Below are 14,094 nucleotides of genomic sequence, written 5' to 3' on the forward strand. Positions count from 1 at the left end.
CTTTTAAAGGTAAGGAATTTGGAAGAGAAGACAGTGTAGCATTTTTGATGGTAGTGGCAGTAATGCCAGGTTTTAGGACTATACAACTTTCCCACGGTGCTAAATCCCTGTAACTTTTCTTGTACATGACGGTCCCAGGGTTGTTCTTTGAAACTCGAATCCAAACAGCTGTAGAAATTCCAAGTTTGGCTATATTCAGAAACGCGGAAGAGGCTGCATCAAAATCAAAAAACGTTTTCTCGTCACCCATGTTCAGAACTTTGTAAGGACGTGAAGGTCTCGCTGTGACTATCGCCTTCATAACATCCTGCATATTAATTAGCTTGCATTGTCTTGCTCTTTTTTCGATTAAAGCAAAATCCCGATCTGAAGCTGAGAACGAATGACCTGATACAAGAAACTTATGATCAATCGTTTCAAAAACTTCATGGCAGACAAGAAAAATGTACAAGAACAAAAGCATTCTGTTTTTCAACTGACCTGCACAGTTATCACTCCAAACGCACAGATTTTTTTTGTATGTATTGAGTAGTCCACAGTTTAGTGTTTGTAAAAGGCAAGATGCCATTTGGTTGCCTCCTCTTCCTGATTGCCCCTCATGCCAAATACACATCAATCCATCATCTGTATCAGCCACGTGAATACCAAAGTTGTAACCAGATATTTGGCGGGAATAGTACATACTACTGTGAGTTAGTTTGGGTAACGAAAAAACTTTCTGCAAATCCATTGTTATGGTGCACGTGTCACTTACTGGCAAAGTGCTTCGTATAAAGTCGCTTTTTATAGATGCGAAAACAGCTTCTACTTGGCGGTGATGTAACTCAAGTTTTGTTGTCCCTGTTTTCTTGGTTGCTGGGTCAGAACTTTTGGTTGATATGCTCAGTTGATCGCATGTTTTGCAAGTATCCACTCGTGATCGACGGAAGGATAGGTTCGGAAAATCCTTCAAAAAAACACTTCGGTAAAACTTGTGTGAACTATGAGTACAAGGATTCTTTTCTTGAAATGCCCTGAAAAGCCTACGCACATTCAGATCAGAGCTCAAATACTCTTTGTCCGACTTAAGTCGGTTGTAATGACTGACATCTCTAGGGAAGCTATTAATATGTTGTTTCACTAAACGACGATCATGGACAGTGAATTTAAACATTTTTGCACCACCTCGCTTGTCTGTGTAAGTGTAATCCCCACTTTTTTTCTTCTTGACAATGGTTGTAATCCTTTGGGGATTAACAGCAAAAATCTTCATGAATGTCTGTTTACAAACTTTTTGTAAACCTCCCTTACCATCAGGAACAGTGTAACTCATAGTGCATTGGCGTCGGCTCTCTGAATCATCATCGTAAGTACCATGACGACGTCGTGTCACCGGAAGTATCTGAATCAGTTCCATAAGATAACTACCCTGTTCATTTAAATCCAGTGAATAGTAGGACTCATGGAGTTGCATCTTCTCTATTCCAGTCAGTTCCTTACAATAGCTGTTCTTACATTTGCATTCAACCTGAAAACAAAAAAAGCAAAATATAAGGTTACATTGCAAATATTGGTTTTTGTTGCTAACGTCATTATTGCACACATACTCGAAAATAAAAATTAATACTAACCTCGTTTTTAGGTTTACGTCTTGCCGGAACTAGTTTTTTAAATTTAACGGTAGTGTACGAATTTCCACTAACTCGTGCCTCACTCTGTATTTTTCTCTTACGTTTTTTGTTTTTAACTGTTTCATCACGACGAAATGCTTGTTCATTCATTATTTCATGCAAAATAGGAATTTTAACCTTAAAACGACACGTTCCCGAACGTTTATAAGCAACTACTGACATGGAACAATACTAATAAAGAAGCATGGCACTTAGAACAGTTTGGCCGGACACGTCCGAAGGACATACCGCTAGCTTGATCATGCAGTCAATTTTTAAATTAGGTAACAGTAGAATAGGGACTTAAATCACAGTGGGGCTATTGGCGATGGCACATAGAACACTTTGAGTGGAAAAAGTGATTTTTTGATTTTTTGGCACTTAGATCACTTTGCCCCGTCACTCTACAATTATGTATGAATCACATGAGAATTACTTTACTGATATTACAAATAACTCACCTCGATTAGATGCGACTGAACTTGTTTGGTTAATAGATGACTTTTTATACTGGTCATAATTTCTTGGAAGGCCGAGAGGGAAATAAACCCGCTGCCATTTGTATCTGCCCTTCTAAAACCTTCGATGGCGTACTCTTCATGGAAGTCATGAAGAAACTGCGAAAATTCGTTGTAGGATACTACGCGGCTCTTGTCTTTACCGAAATACAGCTGGATGAACGGTGAATCCATGTTGAAAGGAATCTTCCTGTGCAGTTCAGTTTTCTTCATTACCTCAACGAATTCACCTAAAAAAATATGATTATAATAATAATTCATAGAAGTTGCAAATTTTACGTTTAGCTAGTAAACAAAATAAAAGGATTTAATACACTATTCTGAAACATCTGAATAATCCACTTGCATGTTGTTGATTTTCTTTCTCACCAGTGCACTATATAATGACTCGATGGAGGTATTATCAAATGCACTTAATATGTCTAAAAAGCGAACAAGGGCGACTTATTCCTGGTGTAAACTCTTTTTGAGTTCCGGAACCAGATTCTTCAGGCTGGCATCACCTGATTTGCCGCACATTGCAGCTGATGCAGAAGGTGCTAGTTATGCTTTTTTTCTTGACGTATTCATTCAAGATTTGTTCCATGGGCTTTTAACACGAATGAAGCCAGACTTATAGGCTTGTATGATTTTGCTAAGGTGTAATCTGTCTTTCTTGGTTTGGGAATGAACACCATCATCGCTCTTTTCCACGTTTTTGGAATATATCCCAGAGTATAATTAACTCTAAATATTGCGATTAGAGGACTCATAATTATTTCTAGTCATTCTTGGAGTAGCCTTGAAAATATTTAGCAGTTTTGTATGGTTCAAAAGTTTCAATAGCCCATCTGACCTTGTGAGAACCAAAGATCACTTCAGAGGTTAGTCAGTCACTTCTGGTTTGGGCTAAAGTTTGCACCACTGGTGAATTGCGTCGACGCTGGGAAGTGAACACAAGAGATGCTCTACAGTCTTCTTCTCTGTGTTCGTATACTTCCCATTGGGCAATTGAACTGATTTAAGTTTATTAACGTTATCTTTTTTGAGTATTCTGTTAACCCTGGTGCATTCAGGTACACTCTCAATATTTTTACATAATTCTTCTTTTCTTCCTCTAAGGAGCTTTCCTGAGAGGATTATAAAACATATCATTTAGACGCATATTTTAACGTAATACCGTTGACTGATAAATATACTCCGTATTTATCAATCAACGGTAATACTATAACGATTCGTATGTCAACATTGTTCTAGCTATTATTATACCTATCATGATAACTTCCTGATTCATAATATTTCCCCACATCACTTTAAATGCTACATTCGAATCCGTCATCATTTTTCTGTATCTGATGTATTTTGGCTTCACTAATATCTGAACGTAAAGACAGATGGGCCACGCAAAACTAATGGATTCAGTTTTAACAAAAATGTACCTGGATTGAAAAGAAGAAAATATTAATAAGGTATAGTAAAGACTAAATGATGAATAATTTGTGTAAAAAAGTAAAGAACTTGCAGGGAAAGGTTATAATTTAAATCTACTGCAAGTAATATAAAAAAGAATGTGTGTGTACTTTGTACGCACGTAAGAAGTTATACTTCTATTATATGATTTAAACGAAATTAATATACTTTTTACTTATATTTTATTTAAATATTAAACTAATTTATACTTACTACTTCTCAAACATTTTTATTAAAACAGTGCCAAAAATTAAAATAATAAAGGAATAAAACACACACAAACACATTAAAAATGCCACAAATGATTTCTGAATATTAATTGTCGGAAATTTTTTTAACTAAATACGTATTTTCTGAAAATAAAATTATATAATAAATATACTTACAATCATAAAATGTATAAAAAAAATAAAAAAATAAAAGTTTTTATTGGGATTCGAACCAGCTATCAGCGCGGTTGGTATATTGGGTTCATTCCCCTTAAACACTTCGCCACGGAGGCAATGTGTCATTATGTGCGAAGATCGACTAACTAAACGGATTAAGCTTTTGACATTTTTGAATTAAATTAAATTATTTTGATTTTGAATTGAAATGATTTAGAATTGAAAAAATACAACAAAACATAGAGTAAGAAAACAATATATTAGGTGAACATTGATAGAAATTTTGATGGTAATCAAATTATGTAAATAAAAGTATTACATACTATGTATTTTGGCAGGTTCAAATAGGTAGGTACCTATGATACATTTACAATTATTACGTACCTGTTGCTTTTAAAAACTATTTAAATGTCACTACAATTATAAACTTTTTCGTTTCTGTCCTCACAACAATAACACTAATATATTATACATTTGTTTACCTTCATATTGAACAATTATTTATTATTGACAGATCATTTCAACACCCAATCAGAGCCCGTATAACGACTAATACCATACTGTCGGTGTGCGCATGCGCGCAGATCAATATAAATTCACCCTTAATCTCAATCGCGCCTAAAGAAGTATAACTTCAAAAAAGGAAATATAAAGGAGTAATATATTATAAGATATTACTTAAGGGGATAGGCGCAAACTTTCGGCTCTAATGCTATGTAAGTGTATTCATTTTTTCCGAATACTGAGAAAACTAAGTATTTTTGAAAAATTTAAACGCAGAATGAAAGATTACATAACTACCGAGGGTAGAAAATCTCTGAGAACTTCTATGACGTTTATTCTAACCAATTACAGGAGTGAAAAAGAAGACAAAATTGAGTGTGATTTTTAATTTCAAATATCTCATTCAAAAGAAACATTTTGCTTATTCTAAGAGACTTTCTACCCTCGGAAATGATGTATTCTTTCATTCTGCGTTTAAATTTTTCAAAAATATTTATTAGTTTTTCCAGGATTCGAAAAAAATGAACACCATGTTCGAGGTAATATTTTCCAAATTGAATATTCGCTATCTTTGTCATAAAACGCACTCAGTTGAATAGAATGTGGTGACAAGGCCACTAAATATTTGACACTGACAATAGTGTGTGTGCGTATGTGTAGTAGATACTGACAGTGACGGATTTAAAGCTTCCATAACAGTGAGAATTTTACTACACGTAATTTACCGCGTAAAGAAAGAAAAATTAGGAATAGGAGAGTATGTGTCGATTCGCTCGGTAAAATATTTGCGCCTAGGCTCTTAATATTATCTATAGAAAGGAGTAATATAAAAAAAGAAAAAAACAGAAATTAAAATAAAGTGTTTCTTCTTCTTAGTTCAAGCCAGACTCATTAAACTCTGGCACTTGGTCATAATTTCCCCATCAGCCACTTCTGAACGTCATTATTTGTAGCATATATGGTGATGCCGCAGAATGGTTCTGTGCCTACAGAGGTTTCTCTCGAGCCCTGTCTTGCCAACAAATCTGCTCGTTCATACCCATGCATCCCTTCATGACCCGGCGCCCATATTAAAGACACTTTATTATCTTGTGTCTGGATGTTGAGGAGATCTTTGCAGTTCCTCACCAGTTTTGATTTGGTGAGTATAGCCGCTTGGCTATCCTTTTTGCTTTGAGGCATCCACATCCATGACTTCATCAATGCAGGCTACCAAAGCAAAAACTTCATCTTGGAATACAGTTATATATTGTGATGTGATATTATTCTGCTCTGAAGCATCTGGATAATCCACTTGCATGTTGTTGATTTTCTTCCTCACCAGTCACTATGTATTGACTCGATTGAGGTATTATCAAATGCACCTTCTTCATTTCCATTTCTATGAAAATGTAATAATGGCGACTTCTTTCTGGTGTAAACTTTTCGAGTTCCGACACCAGATTGTGAAGGGCGGCTTCACCTGATTTGCCTTCTTGATACGTCCACTGCCGCTGGTGCAGTGGGTTTTCGTTAAGCTTATTTTTGTTGGGGTATTCACTCAAGTATTTTTCCATGGTTTTCAACATAAATGAAGGCAGACTTATATAGGCCTGTATGTTTATGCTAAGGTGTAATTTGCTTATTCGGTTTGGAGCATAGCTAGCTCTAAATATTGTGATCAGGAGACTCATAATTATTTCCAGCGATTTATTGTGAGAATCAAAATCACTTCAGATGTCGACCTGATGTTAGCTTGATGATTATTACCACTAGTTAATTGTGTCGTCCTTGGGAAGTGAACACTAAGCCCTACAACCTCCTACTCCGTGTCTGTATACTTCCCATTGGGAAATTTAGCCATAATTTGTTGATAACGAATATAAAATATGATATATTTATAATATATTGGGATACTTACTGAAACTAACCATGCCATTTCCATTAGTATCGAATAATTGAAAAGCTGTTTTATACAGAGCATCCGGGAAACATAGGAGTCCCTCGAATGCTTGAAATTCTGGGTAAGAAATGAGTCCATCTTTGCTGGTATCAACGATTGCTGCCAACAACTTTACTGTATCCTTGTTGTAGTTTTGGTCGTCCAAGAGTTTTAAATATTTTATAACGAAATCTTCAGCGGTCATAAACTTCTCGCCATTTTTGTCCACAGTGGCGTATCTGTTGAATATTTCGTGTAAACTACCTTCATTTGCTCTTCGTAAAAATCCACCGCCCTAAAAAAAAGAAAAAAATATTATATGACCTTAAACTGTTTTCTTGAGGAATGTCTAATTATTATCATTATATGTAATTGAACCACAATTATTGGCGTAATGAAAATTTCATTTTTAATTAACTAATGTTTGACGTTTCGATTTCCAATCCGGATATCGTTCTCAAAAAAAAAGAAGATAATTCTAAAAAATTCTAGGAAGATTTTATAACCTGGTTTTTATGTTATGTACCTCTTTTAACAAAATGGCATACTTTTAACAAAATAACCACAGCAATGTGTGGTTGAAAACTTTGTTTGAAGGTGATATTATGTCGTACATACACACACCCAAACTTATATGGAATCATCTGATATTTCTTATTATTTCGTGCGGATTTAAAAAAACGAACACACGAAGTCAAAGAATATTTATTTTAAAGTAATTTATTCACAAATACATAACAATTAAATAAAACAATAAAGTATTTAAACAACAAATTGAAACTAATTGTTTTAAAGTCAATAGCATCAAAAATTTCAATGCAAAACTAATAATGTTTAAATTGTTTTTATTTTTTTTTTGTTTTTTGGTAGTCAGTGTTATCACCTCTAGTCCTTATGCAAGCTTTAGTTTACGGGGGCACGCTCCTAATCAAATTATCAACATGTTGTGGTAGGTTGCTCCATTCTTCAAGAGCAGCTTGTACTAGCCGTGCGGTGTTTTGTGGATTTTTCCCGCGAGCTCTAATTTTTCTTTTAAGCATATCCCACAAATACCCAATAGGGTTAAGCTCGGGTGAGCAAGCAGGCCACTCCAAACAAGGGATACCTTCTGCTTCAATGATGTCTCTAGTCACTCTAATGGTAAGTGGAGGTCCATTATAATGCATGAAAATTAAATTTTCTCCTGTTGCACCTCTCCAGAGCCTAACTACAGGTTATCAACATACCTGTAAGCAGTTAACGTTGATTGGATGAAAATGAAAGGAGTTTTTTTACGGATCACAATTCCTCTTCAGAACATTACACTTCCCCTTTCATATTTGTGAACAGATCTGACAGTTTTTGTTCTTGCTTGTCTTCCTCGACCTCTAAGTACACGATTTCGTGGATCATCTGATTTTACACAAATCCTGACTTTTTCTGAAAATAGCACATTTTGTCAATTGCCAATGTTCCAGTTTTGGTGGTGAAGACACCAATTTAGACGATCAATATATACTTCTCGGCACTAACTCTTCTTCTTATCGTTTTAACTGAAACAGTTACACCTGTAGCTTTCAAAAGATGCCTCTGGAGCTGCTGGTGAGAAATGATTGGGTGTCTTCCAGCTGATTGGACAATTAGACGATCGTGGCGAGCCGTTATTACTTTTTGGCGACTTTCCCTTCTTTATTTTTGAGCTTTCCTATTTCCTGTTACCTAGCAGAGGTTTTAAACAGAACGCCCTGTGTTACACCTAGCTCTGCAGCTATGTCCCTCTGAGAAAATTACTTGATCCACAAGACTAATAGTCTTTCCCCGTTGTAGGTTCTATAAGCAAATAACCTATACCGTACCGAGCTGTACTTGATTGTCTTATCGATTTGTTTATTTTCAATAATAACAATAAAACCTTTATTCTTCGCAATAATAACAAGTTTTTTTAAAAGAAATAAATATTGATTTGAAATACATGGTGATTCCATATAAGTTTGGGTGTGTGTATTTATGATATTGTGTCGTACATGTGATTGTTTAAATTAATTTTTTTAATTTTGTACATGGTTGTGTGTTCGTGTATTATGTGGTGCATACAGTAGGAAAAATGAAAGAATACCCATGAAAGAACATATAAAACACGCTGTATTTTCCTGTCACGGAGTCATACAAAAAATTGACCAGCGCAAGTACATGTAATAATTATTATTACATGTACTTGCGCTGGGCAATTTTCTTTATGACACGGTGACAGGAAAATACAGCGTGTTTTATATGTTTGTTCATGGGTATTCTTTCATTTTTCCGACTGTATGTATCGTGTATCAGATTTTCGATGATTTGTTCTTCTACTTCCTTTACTCCGCTATTGTTGGTATGTTCTTGCTGTTGACTTTTTCTTTAATATTGGTAACCAAAACCTGCTGCATTCTGCTGAGGGGTTTGCTACACATTTTTCCTCGTTAAGTAGGATGAGAGCTGATTTTCGACTTTTTTCTTATTCGTGTCTGTTTCTTTCATTGTGTCTGTTTTATGCTCATTGCCCAGGTATGTTTGCATAAAATATCTGCGATTTGTCGAGGTCTCTGTTTTTAATATGTTTCATGCACATTTATCCTGAGATTTAGTGGTCTTGCTGTTTCTCCCACGTAGAAACTGTAGCATTCACATGGTATTTTATAGATGCAGTTTTTGAATGCTTCTTGTGTATTGTTAGGTTTGGTTTTGGACAGGATAGATCTTAGAGTTTTGATTGTTTTGAATGTTCTTGTGATGTACTTGTTTCCTATCCTTTTCAATTTTTCTGATAAGCCCTTTACGTATCGCATTATTGTCATCTTTGAATCCGTGAGTGTCTCTGGAGTGCTTGCGGCGTTTTGTTGTTTCTTTTCTTCAATCTTGTGTAAGTTCTTGTTTATAAATGACAACTGGTAGTCATTTTTAGTCAAAACCTTTGTTAGCAGGTTTTTTCTTCCTGAAATACATTTTCGTTGGAGCAGATGCCTTAGCCTCTATCATATAGGGATTCGATAATTCCTTTTTTGACGTTTACGTTGTGATTGGTGTGGTAATTTAAATATATGTTGGTGTGGGTTGGCTTTCTGTAGACTTTCCTGTTATATAATGAATTTGATGAATTCTTCTTATACAAGCATGTATATAAATATTAATGATTGTGTGTAAATCAGAAAAGTATTTGTTTTGGCTTACTAATGAATAATGAGCCATATTCAGTTGTATCAGTGTATATTAAGATTGACGTTTTCTAAGAAAACAATGTTTTTATCGGTTACCTTGTTTTGTATTATAACTATCATAGTACAACGATTAAATGAGCTGATAGTGTTTTAGTACAGTAAACAATAAATTTAAAGTAATAAGTGTTTTTCCAGGCCATAAAAAATATGATTCGGATCGTCAAAAATAAAATTACACAATGGGTTATCACTTTTTTAAGACAAGGAAATAGTAACTAATGACACAATACATGGATTTAAAAGAATTGATTTGATTGAAAATTATACACGCGCCTAAATTGGGGCTTCAGATTAGGTTGTGAACATTCGACAAAAAAAAACTTAGTGGTTATGAAAGTTTCTGAAGACAATTACCTTTATCCACATAGTAAAAATAATTAAAAAATGTTACGGTTAAGTGGATAAAAGAGTTAAGTGTCAAAAATGGGCATTTATTGTCAAAAAAAATTTCAATACGAACTGTAAAATTAATAAAAACATTTTTGAGTAGGTTCTTCTTTTCTTTTTGGGATTTTCTTTATTTTCCTCTATCGCGTTTTCATAAAACCATATATACTCTTCGGGAACAAATTTTTTTTGGTCTCTTAAATTTCCCAGTTTTTCCAAACTCAAACTACCAGTTTTATTTTCCAGTCTTCTTGGTCTATTTCAGTTGCGGTCAGATGTGCGCTGTCCTTTTTTTCTTAAATCTACTTGCTGAAATGGCATATAGTCATTAAGTTAGGTATGTATATCTTATAGAGATAGAAGTCAAATTCGTCCACTCTTATCCATTTTACGTAACACGAAAATTAACCTTTTGATTTGAAGTGTTTGTTTGCTTTTTACATAAATAGAGGTTCGTCAGCTGCAGATCTTCAAAGTAGTAGAAAAAATTCTCCATATTTACACATTTCACATGGATAAATGTTGTTCTGAAGCTATTTTCTTGTGGCATTTTTATAATCAAGTATATTCAAATGGGAAATAAGCCACAATTTTACCTAAAAATGATTTTATTAACGTTTCGACGCCCAAGTCGGGTGTCGTTGTCAAAATACAAAATAATACTAAATAAATAAAATGTTGTTGCTTAGTAAAAAATTCTTCTAATAATTTATTTAATCTGACTCATTTATATCGGCAATTCAGACACGTATTATACATTTTAAAGTAGACGACTTTAAAATGATATTGCCAATATTGATGAGTTGCGTTCCTGGGACGACTTTACTAAAAGATAGTTCATTCGATTACATGAAATCAATCCCAACTCAAGAATATCCGCCACAAAAAATCATAGCATGTGATCTGTCTTTAAAAAGACAACCAAATGCAACGGTGGCACTGAAATTCTCGCGTTAGAGATTCCATAGTAAATCACGAGGGAAAACCAGGAAAAACCTCGTGATACTATCCCGACATCGTAAGTATTTGGGTTTACATTTAGTTTACTCTCAAAACTAATACCAAATTCTGACTTGATATTTTAAATTTTAAATAATACTAAAATACTAAATATGTACTAACTCGATATGTTACTGATTTACTAATTGTGGTATTTTCTTTCTATTGACTTCCTCCTTTAATATGGGTAACCACATCCTACTGCATTCTACCGAGGAATTTGCGACACAATTGGTTTCATTTAGCATAATTAGAGCCGCTTCTTTGATTTTTCTCTTTTTACTATCTGCTTCTTTTAGGACTATACTTGAATCTCTCCATTGAACTCTATGTTCATTATCCCATGCGTGTTGACATATTTGAGATCTATCAAATTCTCTATTTTTTATATAAGACTGATGTTCATTTACTCTAACGTCTAATGGTCTTGACGTTTCACCTATATAAAATTGTTCGCATTCACAAGGTATTTTATAAATACAATTCTTTGTTCTTTCTTGTTCACTGTTAGGTTTAGTTTTAGATAGAATAGATCTCAATGTGTTTGTTGTTTTGAATGTTGTTGATATGTTGAATTTATTTCCTATTGTTTTAAGTTTCTCGGATAGTCCTTTTACATATGGTATTGATATTTTCCTCGTATTATTTCTTGTGAATGTTGTAGGATCCCGTTCTAAGTTGTTCTGTTCCATTCGATCCAATCTTGACAATTCCTTATTTATAAACGATATGGGATAATCATTTTTTAATAAAACAGATGTTAACAATTGTTTTTCTTCTAAAAATGAATTTTCGTTAGAACAAGTAATTTTGGCTCTATCATATAAGGATTTAATGATTCCCTTTTTAACGTTGATGTTATGATTTGATTTGTAATTGAGATATCTGTTGGTGTGTGTTGGTTTTCTATACACTTGAGTCTCATATCCAGTATCCTTCTTTGAGACCAAAACATCTAGGAAAGGTAGGGTGTTATTGTATTCCTTTTCCATTGTAAACTTTATTGTCTCTTCTTGATCGTTTATAATATTCAGGAACGTATCCAACAATCCCGATCTATGAGACCATATGGAAAACACATCATCTACATAATATCTCCACCATACTGTGGGTTTTAAATTTTGTTTAGAAATGATATTAGTTTCGAAATCCTCCATAAATATATTAGCCAATAATGGAGATAAAGAAGAGCCCATTGCGAGACCAAAATTTTGTTTATAGAATTAATTATTTAGTTGAAAATAGGTATTATTAGTACATAATGTCAATAACTCCATTATAGCTGATACATTTAGTCTTGTCCTAGTTGTTAATGTATTATCATTTTCTAATTTCGTTTTGATTATGTTTAAAGTTTTATCTAATGGCACATTTGTAAATAAACTGTTTATGTCAAAACTTACTAAAATATTATTTGGATTAAATTCAATATTTGATAATTTGTTTAAGAAATGTTGTGTATTTTTTATAAATGTGTCATTATTATTTGCAAATGGTTTTATAATATTTAATAAAAATTTTGATAGTTCACTACAAGGAGAATTGATGGTACTACAAATAGGTCTAAGTGGAATATTTGCTTTGTGAATTTTCGGTACTCCATAAAAATGTGGTGTCTTACTGTAATGAGGTGTCATTAATTTTCTTTGATAGTACGTTAGATCATTTTTAAATTTGAATAAAGTTCTATAGATTTTGTTTTCCAGTGTCTTCGTTGGATTCTTGGTTAATTTGGTATAAGGTCCATTTGTAATTAGATCTGTAATTTTGTCCTCATATTGTACTTTATCCATTATTACAGTTGCATTTCCTTTATCCGCTGGTAGGATTGTTATGGAGTCATCATTTTTTAAAGTTTTTAAAGCTTTTATTTCCTCTTTGCTGATGTTCTGTTCAATTTTATTAGATTTTTCCAATTCAAGTTTGCATAGTACCCTATATTGTTCTTTTTCATGAGTTGTTAAACACTGGGATATTTTTTCCACTGCGCTAATGATGTCTAATTTTGGAATAGATGGATGAGTGACAGCATAGTTTAAACTTATTTTGTTATTTTGACAACGACACCCGACTTGGGCGTCGAAACGTTAATAAAATCATTTTTAGGTAAAATTGTGGCTTATTTCCCATTTGAATATACTTGATCACATGGATAAAGGTATTATGTCCAAATGCGATTTTGGACATAATACCTTTATCCACTAGAATTCTAAAATCTAGTGGGACATATTGCTTTAATACCTTCTTGTTATTTTTATTTAGCTAAAAATAGGTTATTTTAAAATTTTAAAAGGTAAAACAACATATTAGAAGAACAAAAACCTAATAAAACAATTTTCTCAAAAAATGTGACATACGACCTTTATCCACTTATGTCTTAAATTTTGACGTTAAACATATTATATGTAATACATGTCATATACAAGAATAAAAAACCGCCCAACGTAGTAAAACTGAGTGGCGCATACAATATTTCAGCTACAAAAGAACTGATATGAATATTACGTGGCGCGAAAATGTATTTTCATTTTGATGGAAAATAAAATTCTAGTTTTATTTTAAAAGATGTTTCCATAATATTTGCTGAATTTGAAGTCAAACGCTCCACAAAAGAGTAACTTTGATATAGTTTGTATTTTGAAGCTCTTTTGTGGCGGGTTTTACTTCAAATTTAGTCAATATTATGGAAAAATCTTTTAAAATAAAACTAGAATTTTATTTTCCATCAAAATGAAAATACATTTTCGCGCCACGTAATATTCATATCAGTTCTTTTGTAGCTAAAATATTGTATGCGTCACTCATTTTTACTGCGTTTAGCGGTTTTTTATTCTTGTATCAGTTTTTCAAAGTTATTTATAAATTAAATGTATGAAGTTTTCCTAGATATGAAGTATACACCGTTACACGCGTCTGGAGTCCTCCTACAAACGCTCAGTTATTGGCGCAATTCGTAAGTTGAAATTTTGAGTAATTGTCGAAAAACCAAAATTTTCAAAGATAGGTTTTTCAGGTTTTCAGCTATACTGAGACGTGTGTATGTCTGAT

General features: G+C 33.3%; 1 protein-coding gene across 4 annotated transcripts in view; it reads right to left on the bottom strand.

Moving 5' to 3' along the window:
* Positions 1-14,094, bottom strand: part of LOC126883281 (calcium-binding mitochondrial carrier protein Aralar1) — a 143,817-nt gene that overhangs the window by 79,364 nt on the left and 50,359 nt on the right. For all 4 annotated transcript variants that reach the window (XM_050648623.1, XM_050648620.1, XM_050648621.1 and 1 more), the window contains exons 2-3: positions 6,407-6,722; positions 2,111-2,397 (exon numbers count right to left, since the gene is read on the bottom strand). In XM_050648623.1, coding sequence (XP_050504580.1) covers positions 2,111-2,397; positions 6,407-6,722 — 603 coding nt within the window. The remainder of the gene's footprint in view (positions 1-2,110; positions 2,398-6,406; positions 6,723-14,094) is intronic.

Source organism: Diabrotica virgifera, chromosome 4, assembly GCF_917563875.1.
Source record: "Diabrotica virgifera virgifera chromosome 4, PGI_DIABVI_V3a".
Lineage (NCBI taxonomy): Eukaryota > Metazoa > Arthropoda > Insecta > Coleoptera > Chrysomelidae > Diabrotica > Diabrotica virgifera.